Genomic DNA, 20,070 nt, shown 5'->3' with positions numbered 1-20,070 from the left:
TGTACATAACGTTGAGTTGATTCCACATTATTTTTCCAACTGATTATGAGTGCACATTTAATTATTTAAAGGTAGGGTAGGTCATTCACTTCAAACACTTTTTGTTATATTCCATGGAATGCTCTTAACATCCCGATAGCAATGAATACATTAAATGCTGTGACAATAAATACATACAAAAATATCATCTGTGGAAGCCGTGGCGCTGTAAAAAGAAAACCAATCATCTGAGCCGGCCTGGCTAAAATAACTGGATGGCCTACCTGCCTGTCAGCCTTCCATCTGTGCACAAACTTATCTCGTGCCCTCATTGGTCATATGCGCGTTCGTGTGTGTTGGAGGAGGGGCTCTGTAAGGAAGTGGCAGATTCTTATCGGCAGTGTATTTTCAAATTCTAGCGCACTCGACCTGGTTTCTCCATTCTTAACTACCCCACCTTTTTAAGATCATGTACTAAATGGCAATTTTTGGCTTAAAGAAATTGTGTATTATAATTATGCGGCTCTAAACCCTGACAGTCATTTGCTTAATTTTTATTGTTATTTTTAACAAATTAAAGGGAAAATGGCAATTGCAGTTTCTCAGGCTCACAGGACAAAACCCAAATGAATACTGGGAACTGTAATTATACTCTATGAAAACGTCAATACTCACATTTTAAGAAGCTGAAGCCAGTGGAATAAAAAACAAGTAAAGGGTTAATCAATATACTTCCATTATTCAATCAAGACGGCGCTGATGGGGGAAACCTGCTGAAGAAATCCCTTGAATTGGGATTTTCTTTCTAGCAGAGTGGGCGACCCCAGTAAAAACCTTGTTTTCTGTGTGAATGGCTGCAATACAGAAAATAATCATTCGAGTTGTGTTAGGACTATTGTAAAGTTGTATCTGGATGCAGATTGAGTAATGGGGCTGTCCCATTCATTCGGTGGAGGCTGTTTCACAACGAATCTCTCAGGTTTCCTAATGTAGAGTTCACAGTTTGCGGTACTTTCATTGGGCTCAAAATATGCTATTTCGTTCAAATCAGTTGAGAGACTGTGTTAAAGAAAAGAGAAGCAGGGAAAGTTCATGGAAAGTACACCACAAAGAGGATCTTGTGACTGAAATTGGCGATGTTCATGTGACAAGATAACTGACACATGCCAAGTCGCCTTTTGTGCGCATGTTCGGCTGAGTGTTGCACTTCCTTCGTCACTGCAGGCGCTCGTAGTGACTCTGCTTCATGTGTGACTTCACCGACACCAACCACATCAGAGAGAAGCTCGGTTACAATGATGAGTAGACCATAGTGACAGTGTTCAGAGATGTTTTCCTCTTAGAGTTTAAGAGTCCCTAAAGCTGTGATTCATGCTGCCTTGTGTGGTTATTCCCTGCATGTTTCTTTTTATGGTCTTTCTCAAGAAGAGGAATGGAAATTTCACTAAAAGTCCCTGATTACTGATGTACTCAAAGTATATCCTTAGACACAGCCGAGTGGCCACTCCAGCTTTCTTCAGGGTTAATTGACTTTTCCTTACTGGCCTTGTTTCCACTGCTATTAGCTGAGAGTCCAGCCTGTAAACAGTCTCAGAAGAATGTAATTGTTACTGTATTTTAAACATGCCTCTTGTCCTTGCGTGTGTAACTGTCACCCAGAGTGATGTGGCAGCGAGGGAATGTTTCTCATTGCTGTGGTTTTCTGTCTCCAGGTGCATGATGAACCGACTGAGCTGTAGCTGTCGCAGCTAGTCAGGTGCCGCACCATGGCCAAACCTGGGAGCGACAGAGATGGAGCCATGGTGGATAAACAGGGGGGGAAGAAGGTATGTGAACACATGCAATATAAACTAGCACTGATGACACAAAGAATAATACTATTTATCACTGTGCCCTCCTTTCATGTTCACTGTTAGCATAGAGGGCTACACGATGCAACTGTGCTAAAGGCACTTTTATTTATATAGCACTTTTCAACACAAGGCAATTCAAAGTGCTTTACAAAATAAAAAACATTAAGAGCATCAAACCCATTAGAAACCTTAAAAAGCAAAGATAATAAAACATGAATAACAGGTAGATGAATAAAAGTTGCCGTGTAAGATGTGAATAATTAAGTTAAAAGTAGCGGCAAAAAGAAAGTCTTCAGCCTGGATTTAAGAGTTGCAGCGGACCTGCAGGTTCTAGTAGTTTGTTCCAGATGTAAACATATTGTTCTAAAGCATATTGACATCCTAGCAAGAGTCCTCTGTTTAGTCAGGAAATCCCTCAGTGTATACGTTTTGTATCTGGTTTCGTCATTTATTTATTTAAGATCTTCGGGTACAGTGCATACACCAGACTTCAATTACAACAAGTTGTTCAATCACTATACTTTAAAATAACAATTATGATGAACCAAACAATCACAACTCAGTTTTTTTTTATCATTCTAAGTATTCTTTGTCAAACATCATTTATCAGATTTATTTTTAAAAGATTTAACTAAAGGCGCCTGCACTACATCTTCTGGAAGCTCATTCCATGATTTTACAGCACGAAGTCTTTTCGACATGTCTATAAGTTCCTCACTTCCCGCTCGCTGTTACAGTAGATCTGTGTTTAAGATGCACACATCTGGGTACTTGCCGCATTTAACCTCCTACCTATTGTGATTACCTTTACCTGTTCTGCGCTCAAACGGCCTCACATGTACATGGTGACATGCTTTTATCATTATTATTTCAGATGTGATTCACGAACAATATCCCACGTCCCGTATTGTTACATGAACACAACTGAATAATCCCTTTCTTCATAAATGAGAAGGACAATATACGTCTGCTTTTATTTTTAAAGTGTGTCTCATCTTAACCCTCCCCACTGCCAGACACTTCAGCTTTGCACAGCTGGCACTTTGCTTCTCTGAGATCAAAGAAGCACCACACTGCAGACATTTTTCCTCCTGCCAGAAATGTATTTTACTGCACCAAAGTGCTGCTCACTGAAGGACTAGTACTGAAAAAAAGAGCCTTCTCTGCAAATCAGAGTGCAAGTAACTGGAATTGTAAGACATTGTGATAAAATACAGACATTACTGGTGTAATGTTGAGGCCTGCTGCAGTGGGTGCTATCACTGGGTGGCGTACGATGAACTGCGCGTACAGATTTAATACACATCTTCCATACTTGTAGAATCCAGCTTCTATATGAACATGAAAAATAAAACCGACGTTGCATCCATGAAAGAAAATGGCAGCTGCATGAGGGAGGGATCAAATTGACATGTTCCTGTTTTGTAAATTGAGTTGTTTAATTATAGCCCAGACTATGCTTTCCGTTTTTTTTAAATGATAACCTATAATTTATTAATTGCTTCTTTCACCATGTGTAAAGGGCAGCCTTTGTGTCACACCCGTTTCCTTAATGGCAGCCATTAATCTAATACGCCTATTAGCATTTAATATTTCTCAGGTTGTTTGCACAAATTCTCACATTGTAACAAACCCAGTGCCCCGAACAATATAAGCAGAATATAATCATCCTTCTGTGTAAACAAATTAAAACGAGTCACTCCTGATCTTTCACTCAACACTTGGCAAGTACCCAGCTTTCGTAACAGGATTTCTCTGAGTCATGGTAGCAGACCTGCTGCCTGCAGGACCCAAACAATATGCTGCAGAGTCACTGGTTCTACCATCCGCACTTTGTCAGCGTCATGTTTTAGAAAGCTTTAGTCGTAACTGAAGTGCAACCTGCATGCTGAGCTTTAACCTTTTCAATTGTTGAACTAGTTAGCACAGCTTTTCAAATGTGGCTGCCTAAGTTTATTTACTGTCATGACTGTATTGTTTATACAGACACACTCATAAACACACACACAGACAGACCTTAGTCACACATGGCCACACCTTTGCTGTGTTTTTGAAATGCCTGTTTTAATTTTTTTAATTCCCCACCTCACCTCTCCGACAGAGTAAAGACAAGTTGTCCCCTTTCACCAAAACTCCGAAGCTGGACCGGAGAGAGTTGCTGGGGAAGGAAGGGAAATCCAAATCTTCCATGAAGCGCAAGCTCTCCTTCACGGCCAGCCCGCTGCGGGCCGAGGAGCGAGACTCGGACACGGGTAAGAGCTGCTCCTCCTGCTCCTCTCTCACCAGCCATGCTGCTGGCTGGCTGCCATGTCCTCACAGCGCCCCCTGCTGGCCTGTCGTCTCATGTTGTCTTTAGGGATTGTCTGTAGGGTCAGGGGGCTTAAACTTCTTCCGCATCAGGGTCAAAATCTGACATGAACTTATGGACTGTTTTGTTGAGTAACGAGAAATAAACAAAGTTGATTTAAAGAGAATGGATCAAGCATCAATTCTTCTACTTGCCTTCAAGTTGTGGCTGTTCACTTTGTTGTGAGAATAGTTAGGAATCCCAACCCCTTCTTTAACACAAAACTAGATTGTCTTCTAGTTCCCTTTTTATATAATCCTAATATTCCTCAGTTAAATCCTGATGTCTCTGTAGCCAAAAGCCCTTCATATATTTATTCTGTTTTGCAATAAACCTTCAATTGTGTCTAAAGATGTATCGATAAACCAGGCTGTTGCACGAGGTAGTTTATGTCGACTTAATAGCACTGAAACCATCGTGCTGCAGTACACTTCTAGGGCACGAAGTGTGTATCACCCCACCACTAAACACATCTCCAACAAATGCACCATTTACTCTTGTTTGAATATGTGTGCTAAAAATGACCTATTCAACTAGTTTGGGAAACCCCTGAGACCTTTTTTAAAACGACACAGGCAGGGTAGTTCTGTTAAGTGAACAACAGCAGCATTCTCCAGTAAGACCTGGCATGGGAACTGCAGTTGCTCCATTTGAGTTCCTGGTGGCCATCGTAATGTTTTAAATACAATGCTTCACTAAATTGCTCTGCCTCACATTGGAGACATTGTTAACTGGATGTCTTAATCCTACCTATTTTACTTGTGTAAATAAACGATTCATCGTCTGTCATTTAGTTGGAAGTTTAACTCTCTGTTTACATCAGAATTAAGAGCTAAAAATAGGTTAGTGTAATCTGTAATTACAGTACTGTGTTTTACAGACTGTTTGAGGTCCGGTAGGTTTCCCTTCATCTCCCCTGTAGAGCGTTTCATTGTGTGGTCCTGCGTAGGGCTGTGCAATTAATCGTATTTTAATCTCAATTACGATTTTGGCTTGCAACGATTACGAAAACAACGTAATCAAAATAAAACGATTATTATTTTTAGTAAAAAAAAAAAGTAACTTTTCTTTTTTAATTTTTTTTAATTGGGTTTTCAGTTGAGTTATACTTAAAGTTCAGGGTAATCAACTATTAAAAACATACTATTCACATTTTTCGTTTCAATAAATGAATGTTTTCAAAGTAAATGGATAATCGTTTTTAATAATCGTGATTATGATTTTTGCCATAATCGCACAGCCCTAGTCCTGCGTCATCCTAACAAACGAGAACCCTCCATTTTTAAAAACTGAGTTTATTTGATGTTGCACATTAAAGCTAAACTAGCATGGAGGGTGGCTTTGCCTTCCTGCAGCCTTTCCCTCTCAGGTCCTGTGTTGAGCGGAAGATAAAGGAAACATTTGAAGTAACGACTCCACTGACCACGTCGGATCTTCTCTCCTGTGTTGCCATGACTCATCTGTGCGTGGAGTGTCTGAATTTGAGTACATGTGAGAGGAGTAGGGTGTGAGAGAGAGTGAGCGTTAATGCAGTGCTTTCCCACCCTTCCACCTCCCCTCCCTTGCTCTCCCCTCCCTCCTCTCTCCCCTCCCCATCCTCTCTGCTTTGCACTGTAGATGACTCAGACCCAGGCCAGTCGAGTGAGACCTGGGGAGAGAGATTAGTGCCTCCCTGCAGGATATACGCAGGTAATCGCTGCAGCCCGATCCTCAGCCCCCTCGCCCTCGACAAGTCACGTCACTCTGCTGCTGCTGCTGCTGTAAAGACACACACACACATGCACGTGTGTGTGTGTTTCCGCCCTGCATCTGCCCGTGTTACAGCTCACGCATGTCTGTGTTTAGTAACGACCGAATGATGGCGATGGGGGCGGGACTTGGCTGGCTTAAGAGAATGCTTTCTTTTTTTAATTCCCCCTTTTTTCAAACCTCATGCTTGTCATCTGTTTCTCCGCGTTCTCTACAGATGCAAGCGAAAGAGGGGAAACGTGTCACTGTGACGATGAAATTACTTGTCTTTCGGACTGTCCTCTAACATCTTTCTTTGTTTTTCTTTTGCAGATAAAGATATACCAGATAAGAAGAAAGTGAAAAAGGAGGCTGGGGGCAAGAAGTCCCAGGCTCCCAACCTTTTGTTTGGGTATCCTCTGTCAGAGCGAAAACAGATGGCTCTCCTAATGCAGATGACTGCCAACAGTCCAGGTTTGTGTGCTGTCCTTTCACCTTACCCACATCCTCAAGAAGGCTCGGAGCACATTTACTAGGGGATGAGTCATGCCGCCGGGCGCTTTTCAAGAACACGCCGTCTAAAATGTCAAGGTTATTTGAGAATAGGAAATGTTCAACTGTAAAAACTGCTGCTTTTATATAATGGACATTGTGCGGTTACCTTTGTAATATGTAACTGGGAAAGTTTGCTGGGTTTATATCTTGTTAATAATAGGTTCTGAATAGTTGTAAGACTAAACCAATTAGTACATACATGCTGACTAAACAAGTACACACAGGTTTTTAGGTTCCAGTAAAACCTGTGTCACTGCGGTTGCTCAATCAAATGCTCATTAAAGGAACAGTTTGAAACGGTGGGAAATAAACACATTCACGTATAGGCTTATATGAATTGACTGTGAATATTGATAACATTCACGTCTATATTCAAAATGAAGGAGTGCGCTGATCTTCGAATCAGAGAATAGCAAATTTGAGTCCCACATGTCGTTGTGTCCCTGGGCGAGACACTTCACCCCAAATTGCTCCGGTGTCCACAGTATTGAGTATGTAAGTCGCTTTGGATAAAAGCTTCTAACATGTAATGTAATGTGAAGCTGGAGGCAGCAGACGATTAGCGTAGCTTAGCATAGTGACTGAAAGGGATTTTAGTTTAATAATATGCAGTTTATTCTCAGTACCCCTGTCTCAATGAAAGTATTTTATACCATAATCAAGGTGTGGATGTAGCCTCCCAAGAAAGAGCAATCGAGCCAACTGTAGATTTTCCTTTTTAAATAAACAAATGAGAGAAAGATGGACAGCTCGACTGGCTCTGTCGCAATCTACCTACCAGCAACATCTGTGGAAAAATACAAAGCATGCTTTATTAAAATGATTTGATTCTGGAATATTTCTGTATTTGTTCTCTTTGGCTCGAGTTAGGCTAGATGTTTCCACTCTTTTATGCTAAGCTCACCAGCTGCTGGCTGTAGCTTTAAATTCAAAAAGGAAATTAGTATCAATCTTTACATATTTTACTGAAATGTCTTTCTATTCAATGAATAAAAACGTGCCGAATCACACCAACACATAGTATAAGCACAGTCTTTCTTGTTCTCAGTGAAGCCAGTTTCTTTGTGTTGCTTGATCCAGTGACTTGCACATTAATTCAGGCGGTTATCTCAACCTGTGACAGGCGTCTGCTTCGAGCATCAATTAAGTGCTTTCCTCTCTCTGCCTGTGCACAGACTCTACTCCCAGCCACCCCTCTCAAACGACCCCTGTGCAGAAGAAAGTCCCCAGCAGCGCCTCGTCTCGACAAAAGGACAAGGTCAACAAGAGGAACGAGCGAGGGGAGACTCCCCTTCACATGGCCGCCATCCGGGGAGACGCCAAGCAAGTTAAAGAGCTCATTAGCTTGGGAGCCGACGTCAACGTCAAAGACTTTGCAGGTACGATCCCTCGGGAAGTGATCATTTAACGGCTTTCATCGTAGCTGCATGGAAGCTATTACTGATATGTAGCCGACAACAGCTGAATAACAGATGCTTAGTCAAAGGTGACGTCTCATGAGACAATCAAAACAGACCGTGTGCATCTCACTATCGCCTGTGCATTTTTATTTGATGTCCATATCGATACATTTTGCCTGATCAACAAACAAAAATCTGGCTTTTTGATGTAGATTTCAAATGGCTTTTTGATGTTATCAGTTGATTAATTATTTGTTTTATTTCCCTCCTCAGGCTGGACTCCTCTTCATGAAGCCTGTAATCTAGGTTACTACGATGTGGCCAAGGTGTTAATATCAGCGGGAGCGGAGGCGAACACGCAGGGGCTGGACGACGACACGCCGCTCCACGATGCCTCCAGCAGCGGGCACACGGATGTAAGAGCTTCACTCGAATAATCCTAACTATAATGTAGACGTTAACGGTGGTCATGTTATTATAATGATTATGGTTACGTCATATCCCATCTCGTCATAAAAAGCAATTATACTCAAGTTAAGTCAAGGAAATTAATGATTAGACAATTAAACATATTGTGAGCTGGTTTCAGTTTTTTTTTAAAAACAACTTCTTGTATATGGTTTTCTAACTTATAAAGTGTATATTATTAGAAAGATTTGCTGCATCTATGATAATGATATATATATTAGGGTTTTAAAACAACGAGGGTCATACTGTATTAGAAATTAGTTGTAAAAGAATTGCTATAAACGAGAGTTGTATCCAATTCAAAATCTTAAGATTGCTGCTATTTTAACTTGAATTTGAATTTTAACTCTGTTTTTTTACATTTGTCTGAAGCCTTGATGTACGTTGTGAGAGTTTTAATACTCCTTTATTCAATACAGATTGTGAAACTGCTGCTACGCAACGGCGGTAATGCTTTCCAGGCCAATAAGCGCGGGGAGCGCCCGGTGGACGTGGCCGACTCTCAGGAGCTGGAGCAGCTTCTGAAGGGAGAGGTGCCGCTGTCGGACGAGGAGGAAAGCTCTTCAGGTATAAAGAGAGTACTTTGGAGTTTGCCTACCTCCCGTTTAAAGTTTATTTTATTTTATAAATTATTTATTTATTCATCCAAAAAAGTATAATTCAAACACACAAAGATAAACACAATAAGTAGAAGACCTACTTTATTACTACTTGGAAAGCACCTGGTGTGTGCATGTTTTTGGTTCATTGTTAATGATCCAGACGGCTTAGACGACAATGTGTTTAGGGCTTTACTCTGACATACATCGTCGTAAATATGGTTATAACGTTCAGTGTTTCCCCTAGGATGGAGTCATAGCAGCGGTGCGAAGAACTTTTTTTTTTTTTGGTACCTGGCTGGCGCCCCCTAGCAGCGGCGCGCTGGGGGGCGAACACTGACATTTAATACTAACACATTAAAATGTTGTTTAAAAATGTTTTGAACTCACGAAACACGTTTTGGGCCATAACTCAAGAATATCACACAAGTTGGCTAAAATGATGAAGTGATTACATTTGAGTGTTTCTTTTTATGTACATGGTTAATGGTCTATCGAATAGTAAGCAAATTCTAGTTTATTTTAGTCCCATTCTTCATCGGTATGTTTATTTCTCTTTTAAACTAAGAGTAACTTTAATTCCTTGTATGTTTTAAACCCTTACTTTTCTATAAACGCTGATTCTGATTGTATTTTCCGTTTAGTACTTCTTGCCTCCAAGGGAAATGTAATAATATACTTTAAATTGTCTTAGAGAAATATGTTACAGTGTAGATGTATCGTGTAATCTTCAATTATGTTTGTGTGATTTAATATTGACTGCTATTGACTTTCATTGTGTCATTTTAAAATAGATGTCGTCTTCTCTGCAGAGTCTGAAGACCCTCCGTCTGTCAATCCTTCAAGTGTGGATGACAACGTGGAAGACTCCGATACCGAAAAGGACTCGGATGGCAAACCCGTCTCAAAAGCGCCATCATCCGTTCCCGGTCTGGACGAGTACGAGTTCAAGGACGAGGAAGAGGAGGAGGATCTCGGTAAAGCCTTGAACGACAGACACGTCCTCCGGAGGGAACTACGGCAGCAGGAGGAGGAGGAGAAGGAAAGGAAGGAGGAGAAGGAAAGGAAGGAGGAGAAGGAAAGGAATCATGTGGCAGCAGGAAAGCAGAGTGGAAAAGGGGATTCATCCTCCAAGTCCAAAAAGCAAAAGACTCCCCGTGTCCACTGCAGCTCGGATACGTCCAGCGACGAAATGGAAAGCCTTCCAGAGAAAAGGAATTCCCCCACCTGCTCTCAGAGCTCCGAGAGCCTCAGGACCGAGACAAAGTCTAAAAAGGACATGTCTGAGCAAAAGGACAAAGGCAAAGTCAAGAAAAAGAGCAAGAGCCAGATTAAAAACAAGGAAAACCAAGAGGATGGGAAGGAGAACAGCAAAACGTTGGTACTCTCTCTTGCGACTGTGTCAGAGAGCACAGAAAAAGGTCGGGAGGAAGACTCCTTCAAGATGTCCTTCAGTCCGAAAGACGACTCATCCGTCCACCTCTTCCATTTGTCGTCCATAAAGTCACCAAAACTGAACCACAGCCTGGCGGATAAACAAACGCCGCTCAAACAGGAAAATACTAAGATGTGCATTTCCATCAGCGACAGCTCTTGTCCGGTGGACGGTGTCAAATACAACCACTACCCAGAGGCAGACTACTGCACCGAGGGCTCCAGCACCAAGGGGTGCAAGCACAAGGAGAAAAGCAAACATCAACAGAAAGACTCGAGCGGAGACGGGGACGACGGTCGATCGAGTCCTTGCAAAGACGCCGGCAGCATAGGAAACAGCGTAGACGGCTCTGAAGGCGCCTTACGGAAGACGGACCTGGACGGCAAAGTGGTGAAGAAGCATAAACTTAAACACAAAGAGAAAGACAAACACAGGAGGGAGTACGAGGCAGAGCGCAGCCGCCACAGGCAGAAGGAAGCCCGGAAAGACGGCCACAGGAATCTGGAGTTTGACAGAGAGTTCTGGAAAGAGAACTTTTTCAAAACCGACGAGACGGATGAACATCTGCCAGTGAAAAAGGAAGGTGACGAGAACAGTTCCCTTCAGAGGACCTCGGAGTTCCCTCCTGTCAAAGAGGAGAGGAACACGAAGGAGAAGCACTCGATCAGCAAGGAAAAGAGGCCGAGAGAGGAGCGGGAAAAAGACAAGGCCGTGAAAAAAGAGCGGAAGGAGGCGGCGGCTGTTAAAGAGGAGAAGGTAAAGGACTCAAAGCCGAGTGAGCGTGACGAGAGAGTGGACTGCCACGGCTCGGGGCGGATTCCTGAGGAGACAGAAGAGACAGACGAGAAACCCATAAGTGGGATCACAGCTGATCAAGAACAGCTGGAGCTCTCTGAAAAAGGCTCACGCGAGAAAACTGACAAGAGGCTGCCAGGGAAGGAGAAGGATTCAGAGAAAATGGAGAAAAGATACCCTGACAAGGAAAAAAGGGTCAAAGCGGAGCACTGTGACAAAACTGAGCAGCCGCAGAACTCCGTGGACCGCTGGAAGGACAAAGAGAGAACGGCGGCCATCGCTTCCAACTCGCCTGGAGATAAAAACTGCAAAGAAAATGAGAAAGTGAAATCTTTATCTGCAACTAAAAAGCACGAGGACAGCCGGAAAAACAAAGATAAGTTTGACAAGCGGTCCGACAGGGAGAGGCAGGACAGAGAGTATAGTGTTGGGGAGCGCACCCTCTCTGAGAAGAAAGGAAAAGCTCTTGAGAAGAACACAGATCTCAGCAAATCTGATCGTACAAAAGAGAAGGACTGTGAACGAAAAAAGAGGGATAAAATAAAAGAAGGGACTATTTCCTCAAATTCCAATCTGAAATTGCTTCTAGAAGAGAAAAAGAGCTATCTGTCGGAGAGCAGCAAGTCCTTATCTAGTAAGTCAAAGGAGGAAGTTGTGAGAATACCAGAAAAAGATCGCGACCGCAGAGACCGGGACAGAGACTCGGATAAACACAAGGATAAGGAGCGGCACAAAGACCGCTCCCAGCAGGCCAAAATAAACAAGGCCAAAGCCAATGACACGGATGCAGATAAGGCCAAATCAAAAGCCTCGCCGGCAACACGCGACGCCAAGCCCAAAGAGAAAAGGCTTGTGAACGATGACCTGATGCAGACCAGCTTTGAGCGAATGCTCAGCCTTAAGGACCAGGAGATTGAGCAGTGGCATCGCAAACACCTGGAGAAAATCAAACAGAAAGAGCGGGAAAGGCTTAAGCAGCGTCCTCTGGCAGATCCTGGGAAGTCCAAACCCAAAGACAGAACAAAGGCCGAGCCATGCCTGAGTAAGGAGCTCATGCGCTCAAAAAGCTCTGAAGCGTCTGATATCCACAACAGAGATAAACCCTTGAAGGATGGCACCAGCCCCAGAACAATGTCGCTCGATGGGAAGACTCTGCCCTCCATCAGCGCAAAGGTCATGTCAGCGGTGGAGAACTGTCTCACCAGATCACCTCGACCGGAGAGCGATCGCTGCGATATCATGTCCAGGTCTGTCTCCTTGATATCTGTTGCTAGCTCGGAGGATTCGTGTCAGGCGACGACTTTAACGCCCAGACATGTTGAATACGACTCCGACGTGAACCTGGAAGCCTCAGACTCCCAGCCGGCGTTCCTCCAGTCTTCCCTCGTCATCCAAGCCACCAGTTCGCCGTCTGTTCACGATAAAGATTGTCTTCCTGACGTCCCGCAAAGTAATCGGACACTACTTCCCGGCAGACATGAGTCTCCGTACCTCAGGGCTATTCTGGACGAGGAGGCCAACTCCTCAACGGAAGGTAAAGCTGCTGAAAGTCTGCCTAAACCGAGCCAAACTACTGAGGAGCCGGAAACAAGAGAGACCTCGGCAGAAACGGAGGAGAGTCAACAGCAATGTTTGAATGCAGTTGCTGACTCAGCCACAGAGAGAGAAGCCATAGCTCCTGTTGGTTTAACAGCACTAATATCAAACACAGATCCTCCGAGTCAAAGCCAGACACTTCCAGAGAGTAGTACCTCTCAAACGGGCTCAACAGAAAAAGAAATAACTCTTCCTTCCTCCGCAGCTCCTGTTGTGAAGGACCTACCATGTCCGACAGAGACTCAACAAGCAGACATTAAGGATTCAGATAGACCAGCCACGCCTACAGCTTGTCTACCTGCTGAAGCAATAGACACAAACTCAAAGCCCCTCCAGCAGGACGACATTGTCTCTGGGGACGAGACTGAGCAGCTGACAGAACCAGACACCACACACGTGTCTGAGCTTAAAGACGAACCTGTAGAGAGTGCTGACGGAGCGGAAGAGGAGGAGAGTATGGAGGTAGACAGCAGAGGAAGTCCTGTTCCCTCCACGAGTTCGCACATTCCCAGCTTCTCTGCAGGAGAGTCCTTGCCGGGCTTTACCCAACCAAGCAGCGAGTCCAAGTGTTCTTCAGAGGATATGGATGTGTATGACCAAGACTGCCAGAACTCAAGACCTGAAGGCGACGCTGCAAGTCCAAATGCTCAGGAGGAGAGAAAGGACTATATAGCTGCTACGGCGTCCTATAGTGCGAGCCCTGAGCACAAAGCTGAGGAGACGACTGACGTCCCTCAGAGCGCGGAGAACAGTTACACTGCTGTTTCAACGGAGAGTTATTCAGGAGAGGGTGTTTTCGCTACAGAGGGATCCTCCGAGGCTACAGCAGAGGCCAGCTCCGAGCCGATGGAGGTGACGCCTCCCGATGAGAAACCAGAGTCATCTTCAGCTGGTGAAGAGCAGAGCATCGTCCAATCGGTAACGAGGAATGATAGCAGCAGCAGTAGTAGTAGTAGCAGCAGTAGCAGCAGCAGCAGTAGTAGTAGTAGCAGTAGCACCTGTAGCGCCTCGGGGAGCTCCTCTCCACAATCTGGAGACCGAGACTCTGATTCCTCTGGCGCTAAATTCAAGAGTCGCTCTGCAGAAGATGAAATGGACATCCACCATCCCCATCCACGCAAGAGAAAGATGCCCAAAGCGTCGTGCTCGCAGTCGTGCTCCACCACTCAGCAGCAGGACAAGGAGCAAGGCCAGCAGTCTCTGGCGGCCATCGTGGACTCGGTGAAGCTGGAGGAGATTCAGCCGTACCAGACGGAGAGGGCCAACCCGTACTACGAGTTCCTGCACATCCGCAGGAAGATCGAGGAGAAGCGCAAGGTGCTGTGCAGCGTCATCCCGCAGCCCCCGCAGTACTACGATGAATATGTGACCTTCAACGGATCCTACCTCTTAGATGGGAACCCGCTCAGCAAGATCTGCATACCAACAGTGAGTTCATTTATTTTCAGATATTGCTAAAACTGATTTGTTTTCCTCAGAAATATTTGTTTTAGATTTTTTTTTTTTTTAAAGACAACAACAAACATCAACACATTTACACTTGTACCCCTTCCCCAGTCCCAAACAGACCTGAACAATATGTGAAAAGATATCTCTGGAGTACAAAACAAAAGAGACAGTAGCTGGAAGTCTAGGACAATAGAGTAATGGAAAAATACATAAACACAAATAACAGCAGCAGTGGGTAAAACTGATTTTAAGTTGCTTAAGAAGTGTTCTTCTGATGGCATTAATTATAAATAACCACATCCTGCACATGTTGAAGACATTTCTTAACAAAAATGGTGACTAAATATGTTCGTCAACAACCTTTTTTTCTCCATGACTAACACAAGACACTGACACAGCAACACCAACGTACTGTGACTATATCACATGCAGTACTGTTGGCGGAAAAAGACCAATGAAGAACTTTACCTGTCTCATTTACGATAAATGAGACTCAAACTATTAACAGTGCAGCTGTGACATATTCCTTGCTTCTTGCTATATCTGTATTACAGTGGCAGCAAACAGTCAGCAATATAATCTGACTAAATAAAGGCAAAACAAATCTTTTGATTATACTAAAGACTTTTATTCAACTAAAACTTGACTTAAAAAGGAATGAGTTTGACACAATGTGATACAAAAAAAAAAAGTAGGGCATTTTACACAGGACAAATTATATCGACATAAAATAATGTTGTATTTAAAAGATAAACTTTGTGGTGATAATTATAGATCATATCGTCCAGCTCCAAATCTCAGCATGCACTTAAAGGTCCTTTTTAATATCTTACCTCTTGGGTGCTGCTTATATATCATCACACAAAATAAGTAAAGGAAACTGAACCAACATGTTAAATACATTCTTCTTGCTGACATCTGCATGGTGAGTCATCAGGCGTGTCATTGCAGCGATGATAACGTTTTAAACTCTCTGTCTCTCTCTCTTGTGTGTTTGAACAGATTACTCCACCTCCATCATTACCTGAGCAGCTGAAGGAGATGTTCAAACAGCAGGAGGTCTTCCGCATGAAGCTCCGACTGCAGCACAGCATTGAAAGGGTGTGTACTTTTACTCAACGGGTTTTGTTTTGGTTGTGTGGAGTACCTCCAAGATGTTTTTAGTGCTGCTTGTAGAAGCTGAAATGGAAAATACTGTTAAAGAAATACCTGTTTTTGGAAAGCCTCTTGACATTTTGAAACGGTGTGGTTATCAGTGTGTTGACTTTACAAGGATGTCAGAGCATTAAAAAGACTTACCACCCATACCACATACTATTGCATTTTATCAATCAGATGAATTTGTCTTCCTCCCCTTCAGGAAAAGCTGATTGTTTCTAATGAGCAGGAAGTCCTACGAGTCCATTACCGGGCAGCGAGAACACTAGCCAATCAGACGCTGCCTTTCAGTGCCTGTACCGTTTTATTGGACGCTGAAGTGTACAACATGCCTCAAGAAGTCCAGGTACGTGACCTTTGAGGTTCTTAATGAGACTTATGTTTCATTCAGTTCGTCACAGTGGTTAATTGCTGTGTGTTTGATGGGTCGCTGTGTGTTTGATGGGTCGTTGTGTGTTTGATGTGTGTTTGATGGGTCGTTGTGTGTTTGATGGGTTGTTGTGTTTGATGGTTGTTGTGTTGTTGTGTGTTTGATGGTTGTTGTGTGTTGATGGGTTGTTGTGTGTTGATGGGTTGTTGTTGTTGTGTGTTTGATGGGTTGTTGTTGTTGTGTGTTTGATGGGTTGTTTTGTGTTTGATGGGTTGTTGTTGTTGTGTGTTTGATGGGTTGTTGTGTGTTTGATGGGTTGTTGTTGTTGTTGTTGTGTGTTTGATGGGTTGTTGTTGTTGTGTGTTTGATGGGTTGTTGTTTTGATTGGTTGTTTTTGTTGTGTGTTTGATGGGTTGTCGTTGTTGTGTGTTTGATGGGTTGTTGTGTGTTTGATGGGTTTTTGTTGTGTGTTTGATGGGTTGTTGTGTGTTTGATGGGTTGTTGTTGTTGTGTGTTTGATGGGTTGTTGTTGTTGTTGTGTGTTTGATGGGTGTTTGTTGGGTTGTTGTGTGTTTGATGGGTGTTTGTGTGTTTGATGGGTTGTTGTTGCTGTTGTGTGTTTGATGGGTTGTTGTGTGTTTGATGGGTTGTTGTTGTTGTTGTGTGTTTGATGGGTTGTGGTTGTGTGTTTGATGGGTTGTTGTTGTTGTGTGTTTGATGGGTTGTAGTTGTTGTTGTTGTGTGTTTGATGGGTTGTTGTGGGTTTGATGGGTTGTTGTGTGTTTGATGGGTTGTTGTTTTTGTTGTTGTGTGTTTGATGGGTTGTGGTTGTGTGTTTGATGGGTTGTTGTTGACAACAACAACCCATCAAACACACAACCACCCATCAAACACACAACCACGGGTGGTGGTTGTGTGTTTGATGGGTTGTGGTTGTGTGTTTGATGGGCTGTTGTTGTTGTTGTGTGTTTGATGGGTGGTTGTTGTGTGTTTGATGGGTTGTTGTTGTGTGTTTGATGGGTTGTTGTTGTTGTGTGTTTAATGGGTTGTTGTGTGTTTGATGGGTTGTTGTTTGATGGGTTGTTGTTGTTGTGTGTTTGATGGGTTGTTGTTGTTGTGTGTTTGATGGGTTGTTGTTGTGTGTTTGATGGGTTGTTGTTGTTGTGTGTTTGATGGGTTGTTGTTGTTGTGTGTTTGATGGGTTGTTGTGTGTTTGTTCCACAGAGCGAGGATGGAAAAACGTCAGTGAGAGACCGATTTAACGCCAGGCAGTTCATGTCTTGGTTACAAGATGTTGACGACAAGTTCGACAAACTAAAGGTAAGATCGCTGGGATTCTAACTGTGTTCTCACATGTTTTCTCTTACAAGTTTAAAGCAAATTTGTCTTTTAATTGTTTTGGTTATCCATTTTCTCAATTTCTGGGAACGTTCTCTCCCGTATTCCTCATGGAAACCCTCCGGCACATATCTCTTACTCTGTCCATCCAAGTTTTAGGTATTTGCTTTTTTGGCAGGCTGTAAACATTCCTCCTGTTTATACCAACCATAAATGGATCCCTTTCCATGTTAGTGATGGGGAACATCATCTGTGATCCTCGTTTGTTTTTGTAAATATACATTTAAAAATGAAAGAGATAAATACGAGGCTACAGTAGATGATGGGTTCCAAAGTTAGAGCATATTTGGCTTAAAATTCCCTTGTTTTCTAACTATCCTTACACAAAGAAGAGGCAGAGATTAAATCTAACAAATAGTAATCTATTACGCAGTGGAGTAGATTAATTAATTGTTAACCATTCTAAATATACCGTGTTTATAATCAAATGTATAAAAGTCGAGAAGCTTGGAAACTGCTTTGTTACTGCAATTCATTTCATAGGAGGAAATCAAATGTTAAGCATCAGTTTGAAAGCAGATAAAACAGATGTGTGTCTCTTGGCGTGAAGAAGTGGAATTCTTTGCCGAATGATTGAAAGGGCTGTAAGAACATTGTTATGTTTAAGAAAATGTATAAAGAAAGCGTAATTAGATGGTATGAAGTTGACTTTAGATTGTGTTCTGGTTTTATGTTTCAGTATTTGTAAGCAACTGTGACTGAAAGAGTATTGCTTTTATTTTTTTGTAATTTATTTTAAGACGGGGCAGGTCAAATAAGATTGTATTTTCTCCATTCCACCATGCGCTATAAAATAAACCGGAATAAGTGTACATGTTTTTTGTTTTAAAATGGCTGCCATGCGTGGAATAAATAAATACAATTTGCTGGTTTTTTACATGTTTGTCTTTGGTCTTCTCTCTACCTTGAAAAAAAGACATTGTTGAACTAAATAAGAACATTTGGTTGTATAAAATAATTAAAGTATCTCCCCCCCCCCCTCAGACGTGCCTCCTGATGCGGCAGCAGCACGAGGCGGCCGCTCTGAACGCCGTGCAGCGCCTGGAGTGGCAGCTCAAACTGCAGGAGCTCGACCTGGCCACATACAAGTCCACCAGCATCTTCGAGATCCCAGAGTTCTACATCCCGCTGGTGGAGGTCAACGACGACTTCGACCTCACCCCGATATGAGCGGCGGGACGGACGAGCTCTGACGGCGGTGGCAGATCCCGGACACGAGAGGCAGCACATTCACAGAAGAAGAAAATGTGAAGCACTTGGAATGTGGCGGTGAAACACAACGAGCATTTAGAAAAGAGATGGTTTCACTCCCAACGCTCTCACAGTCCGAACCGGCACGAGGACTCGGTTCCTCCTGCAGGAGAAGGAGGTCCAGAGGAGCCCAGACGCTGGGGGGGGGTGGGGGTCAGGAGGAGGAGGAGGAGCAACGTGTGGACGAGGACCACCGGCTCCTCCTGCAGCACGGTCACACAACTGAAAAGAGTTCAATTGTTTTCAAAGTGAGTGTTGATACATTGTGTACAGACTGTGCTCTTAATTTTGTAACTTATTTTATACATAAAACAATTGTGCATTTGTAAATAGTCATGTAATTATTGATTTAAACTTGTAAAAACAAAAAATAGATATTTTGATTGTAAACTTGTCCCGTCTCATGTTTAATGTCCAAAGTTGGGTTTTATATCTTCTGCTTCGTCCGTGGTGTTCTTGTTCTTCTCGTTGTTGTTTGCTTCAGATCTTAAGCACGTGTTGGCTTTCGTTGTTTTCTCTTTTTTCTGGTTTCCTTCCTCACCTGGAGCTCCACGCCACAGCTGGTGTTTTTTGACTTTGGCAATTAAATGCTGTGCATGCGTTGCGTTGTTTGTACTTGTTTCCTAAAGAGCTGTACTGTGGACTTTGTGAGGTTTACTGAAGTGTTCCAGCTTTTTGTCCCTTTCTGCGGCCTCACTCCTCGTGTGTTGTCCATCGTGTCTCGCGCACATTTACAGTCTGTTGTGGCTTCCAAGGGAAAAAAACACATACTTTTACACTTTCAATGTGAGATCACAACAAAACCTATTTTTTCAACATAATGCCTTTTTGAACAATAGTTCTAAAAAATGTCTATTTTAATATTTACTTGTTACATGACTTGTACATATTTGTAATATATAATTGAATAAATTTTATTTGTTGTGAAATTAAAATGGTTGGACTTGGTTTCATTTATCGTGCAGCGCGAGAAATAACGGCTGAATCCAACGGTCGATAACATAAAGAAAATGATAATAAATGATATTGACAATTGTTGATTATTTATCAAATGTGTATATATATATATTTAGGTTTATAAAGATGCCAAGCAGGTTTTGTTTTCTATAATGTTGGAAATATGTTATATAAACTAGGCTTTTTAATATAATGTGTATTTATTTTATAAAGTATTAAAACAGGTTGCAGCCCCTGTAATTAAGATGTACCTTTTGAGTGGTCTTTAGTAATTCTCTTAAAAGCAGTATCATTCTCGGCCAGTAGGTGTCGCTGTACAGCTCAATGTGCTGCAGACTGAACAAACTAATACGATATTTGTAAAGCTCTTTAATATCAAACGTTAGTCTAACTATACATTTATCATTCCAATAATATATAATTATAACAATCCAACATCTTGGATAATATTGGATTTTGGCTTGGACCAATGCTATTTAATTTAACGTCAGAATAAAGAAGAAATCGTACATTTTCTTTTCAGAATCAGCTTCAAAAGCCAAGTCAATATGTAATCAAATAATTTGACTTCATTGTGTTGCTCTCTATTCTTACACAGACAATATACAGCTAAATATAATAACTACAAAAAGTTGAACAAAGTTATATATATAAAACTTTGACTTTTTACTATGTACAAAAGTAACTATATAAATATATCTCAAACAACTAAATAGCAAGCCAGAGTGCAAA

At 42.4% G+C, this 20,070-nt stretch overlaps 1 protein-coding gene across 4 annotated transcripts; it reads left to right on the top strand.

The window, feature by feature from the left end:
- Positions 1-1,664: 1,664 nt before the first annotated feature.
- ankrd12 (ankyrin repeat domain 12) lies at positions 1,665-19,145 on the top strand. Of its 4 annotated transcripts, none has more exons than XM_010776070.1 (12): positions 1,665-1,805; positions 3,934-4,084; positions 5,797-5,868; positions 6,241-6,381; positions 7,638-7,841; positions 8,136-8,278; positions 8,750-8,897; positions 9,742-14,183; positions 15,207-15,305; positions 15,565-15,708; positions 16,957-17,052; positions 18,115-19,145. In XM_010776070.1, exons 1-12 carry the CDS (start codon positions 1,746-1,748, stop codon positions 18,298-18,300), a joined length of 5,886 nt encoding a protein of 1,961 aa, XP_010774372.1. In that variant the 5' UTR covers positions 1,665-1,745; the 3' UTR covers positions 18,301-19,145. The 4 variants fall into 4 exon arrangements, with proteins under 4 accessions (XP_010774372.1, XP_010774371.1, XP_010774374.1 ...); XM_010776069.1 differs by having other exon boundaries at positions 9,724-14,183; XM_010776072.1 differs by lacking the exon at positions 5,797-5,868.
- Positions 19,146-20,070: the final 925 nt, after the last annotated feature.

This window comes from Notothenia coriiceps, unplaced genomic scaffold, assembly GCF_000735185.1.
Source record: "Notothenia coriiceps isolate Sejong01 unplaced genomic scaffold, NC01 NC01_scaffold00016686, whole genome shotgun sequence".
NCBI lineage: Eukaryota > Metazoa > Chordata > Actinopteri > Perciformes > Nototheniidae > Notothenia > Notothenia coriiceps.
This window is presented reverse-complemented; position numbering and strand designations above follow the sequence as displayed.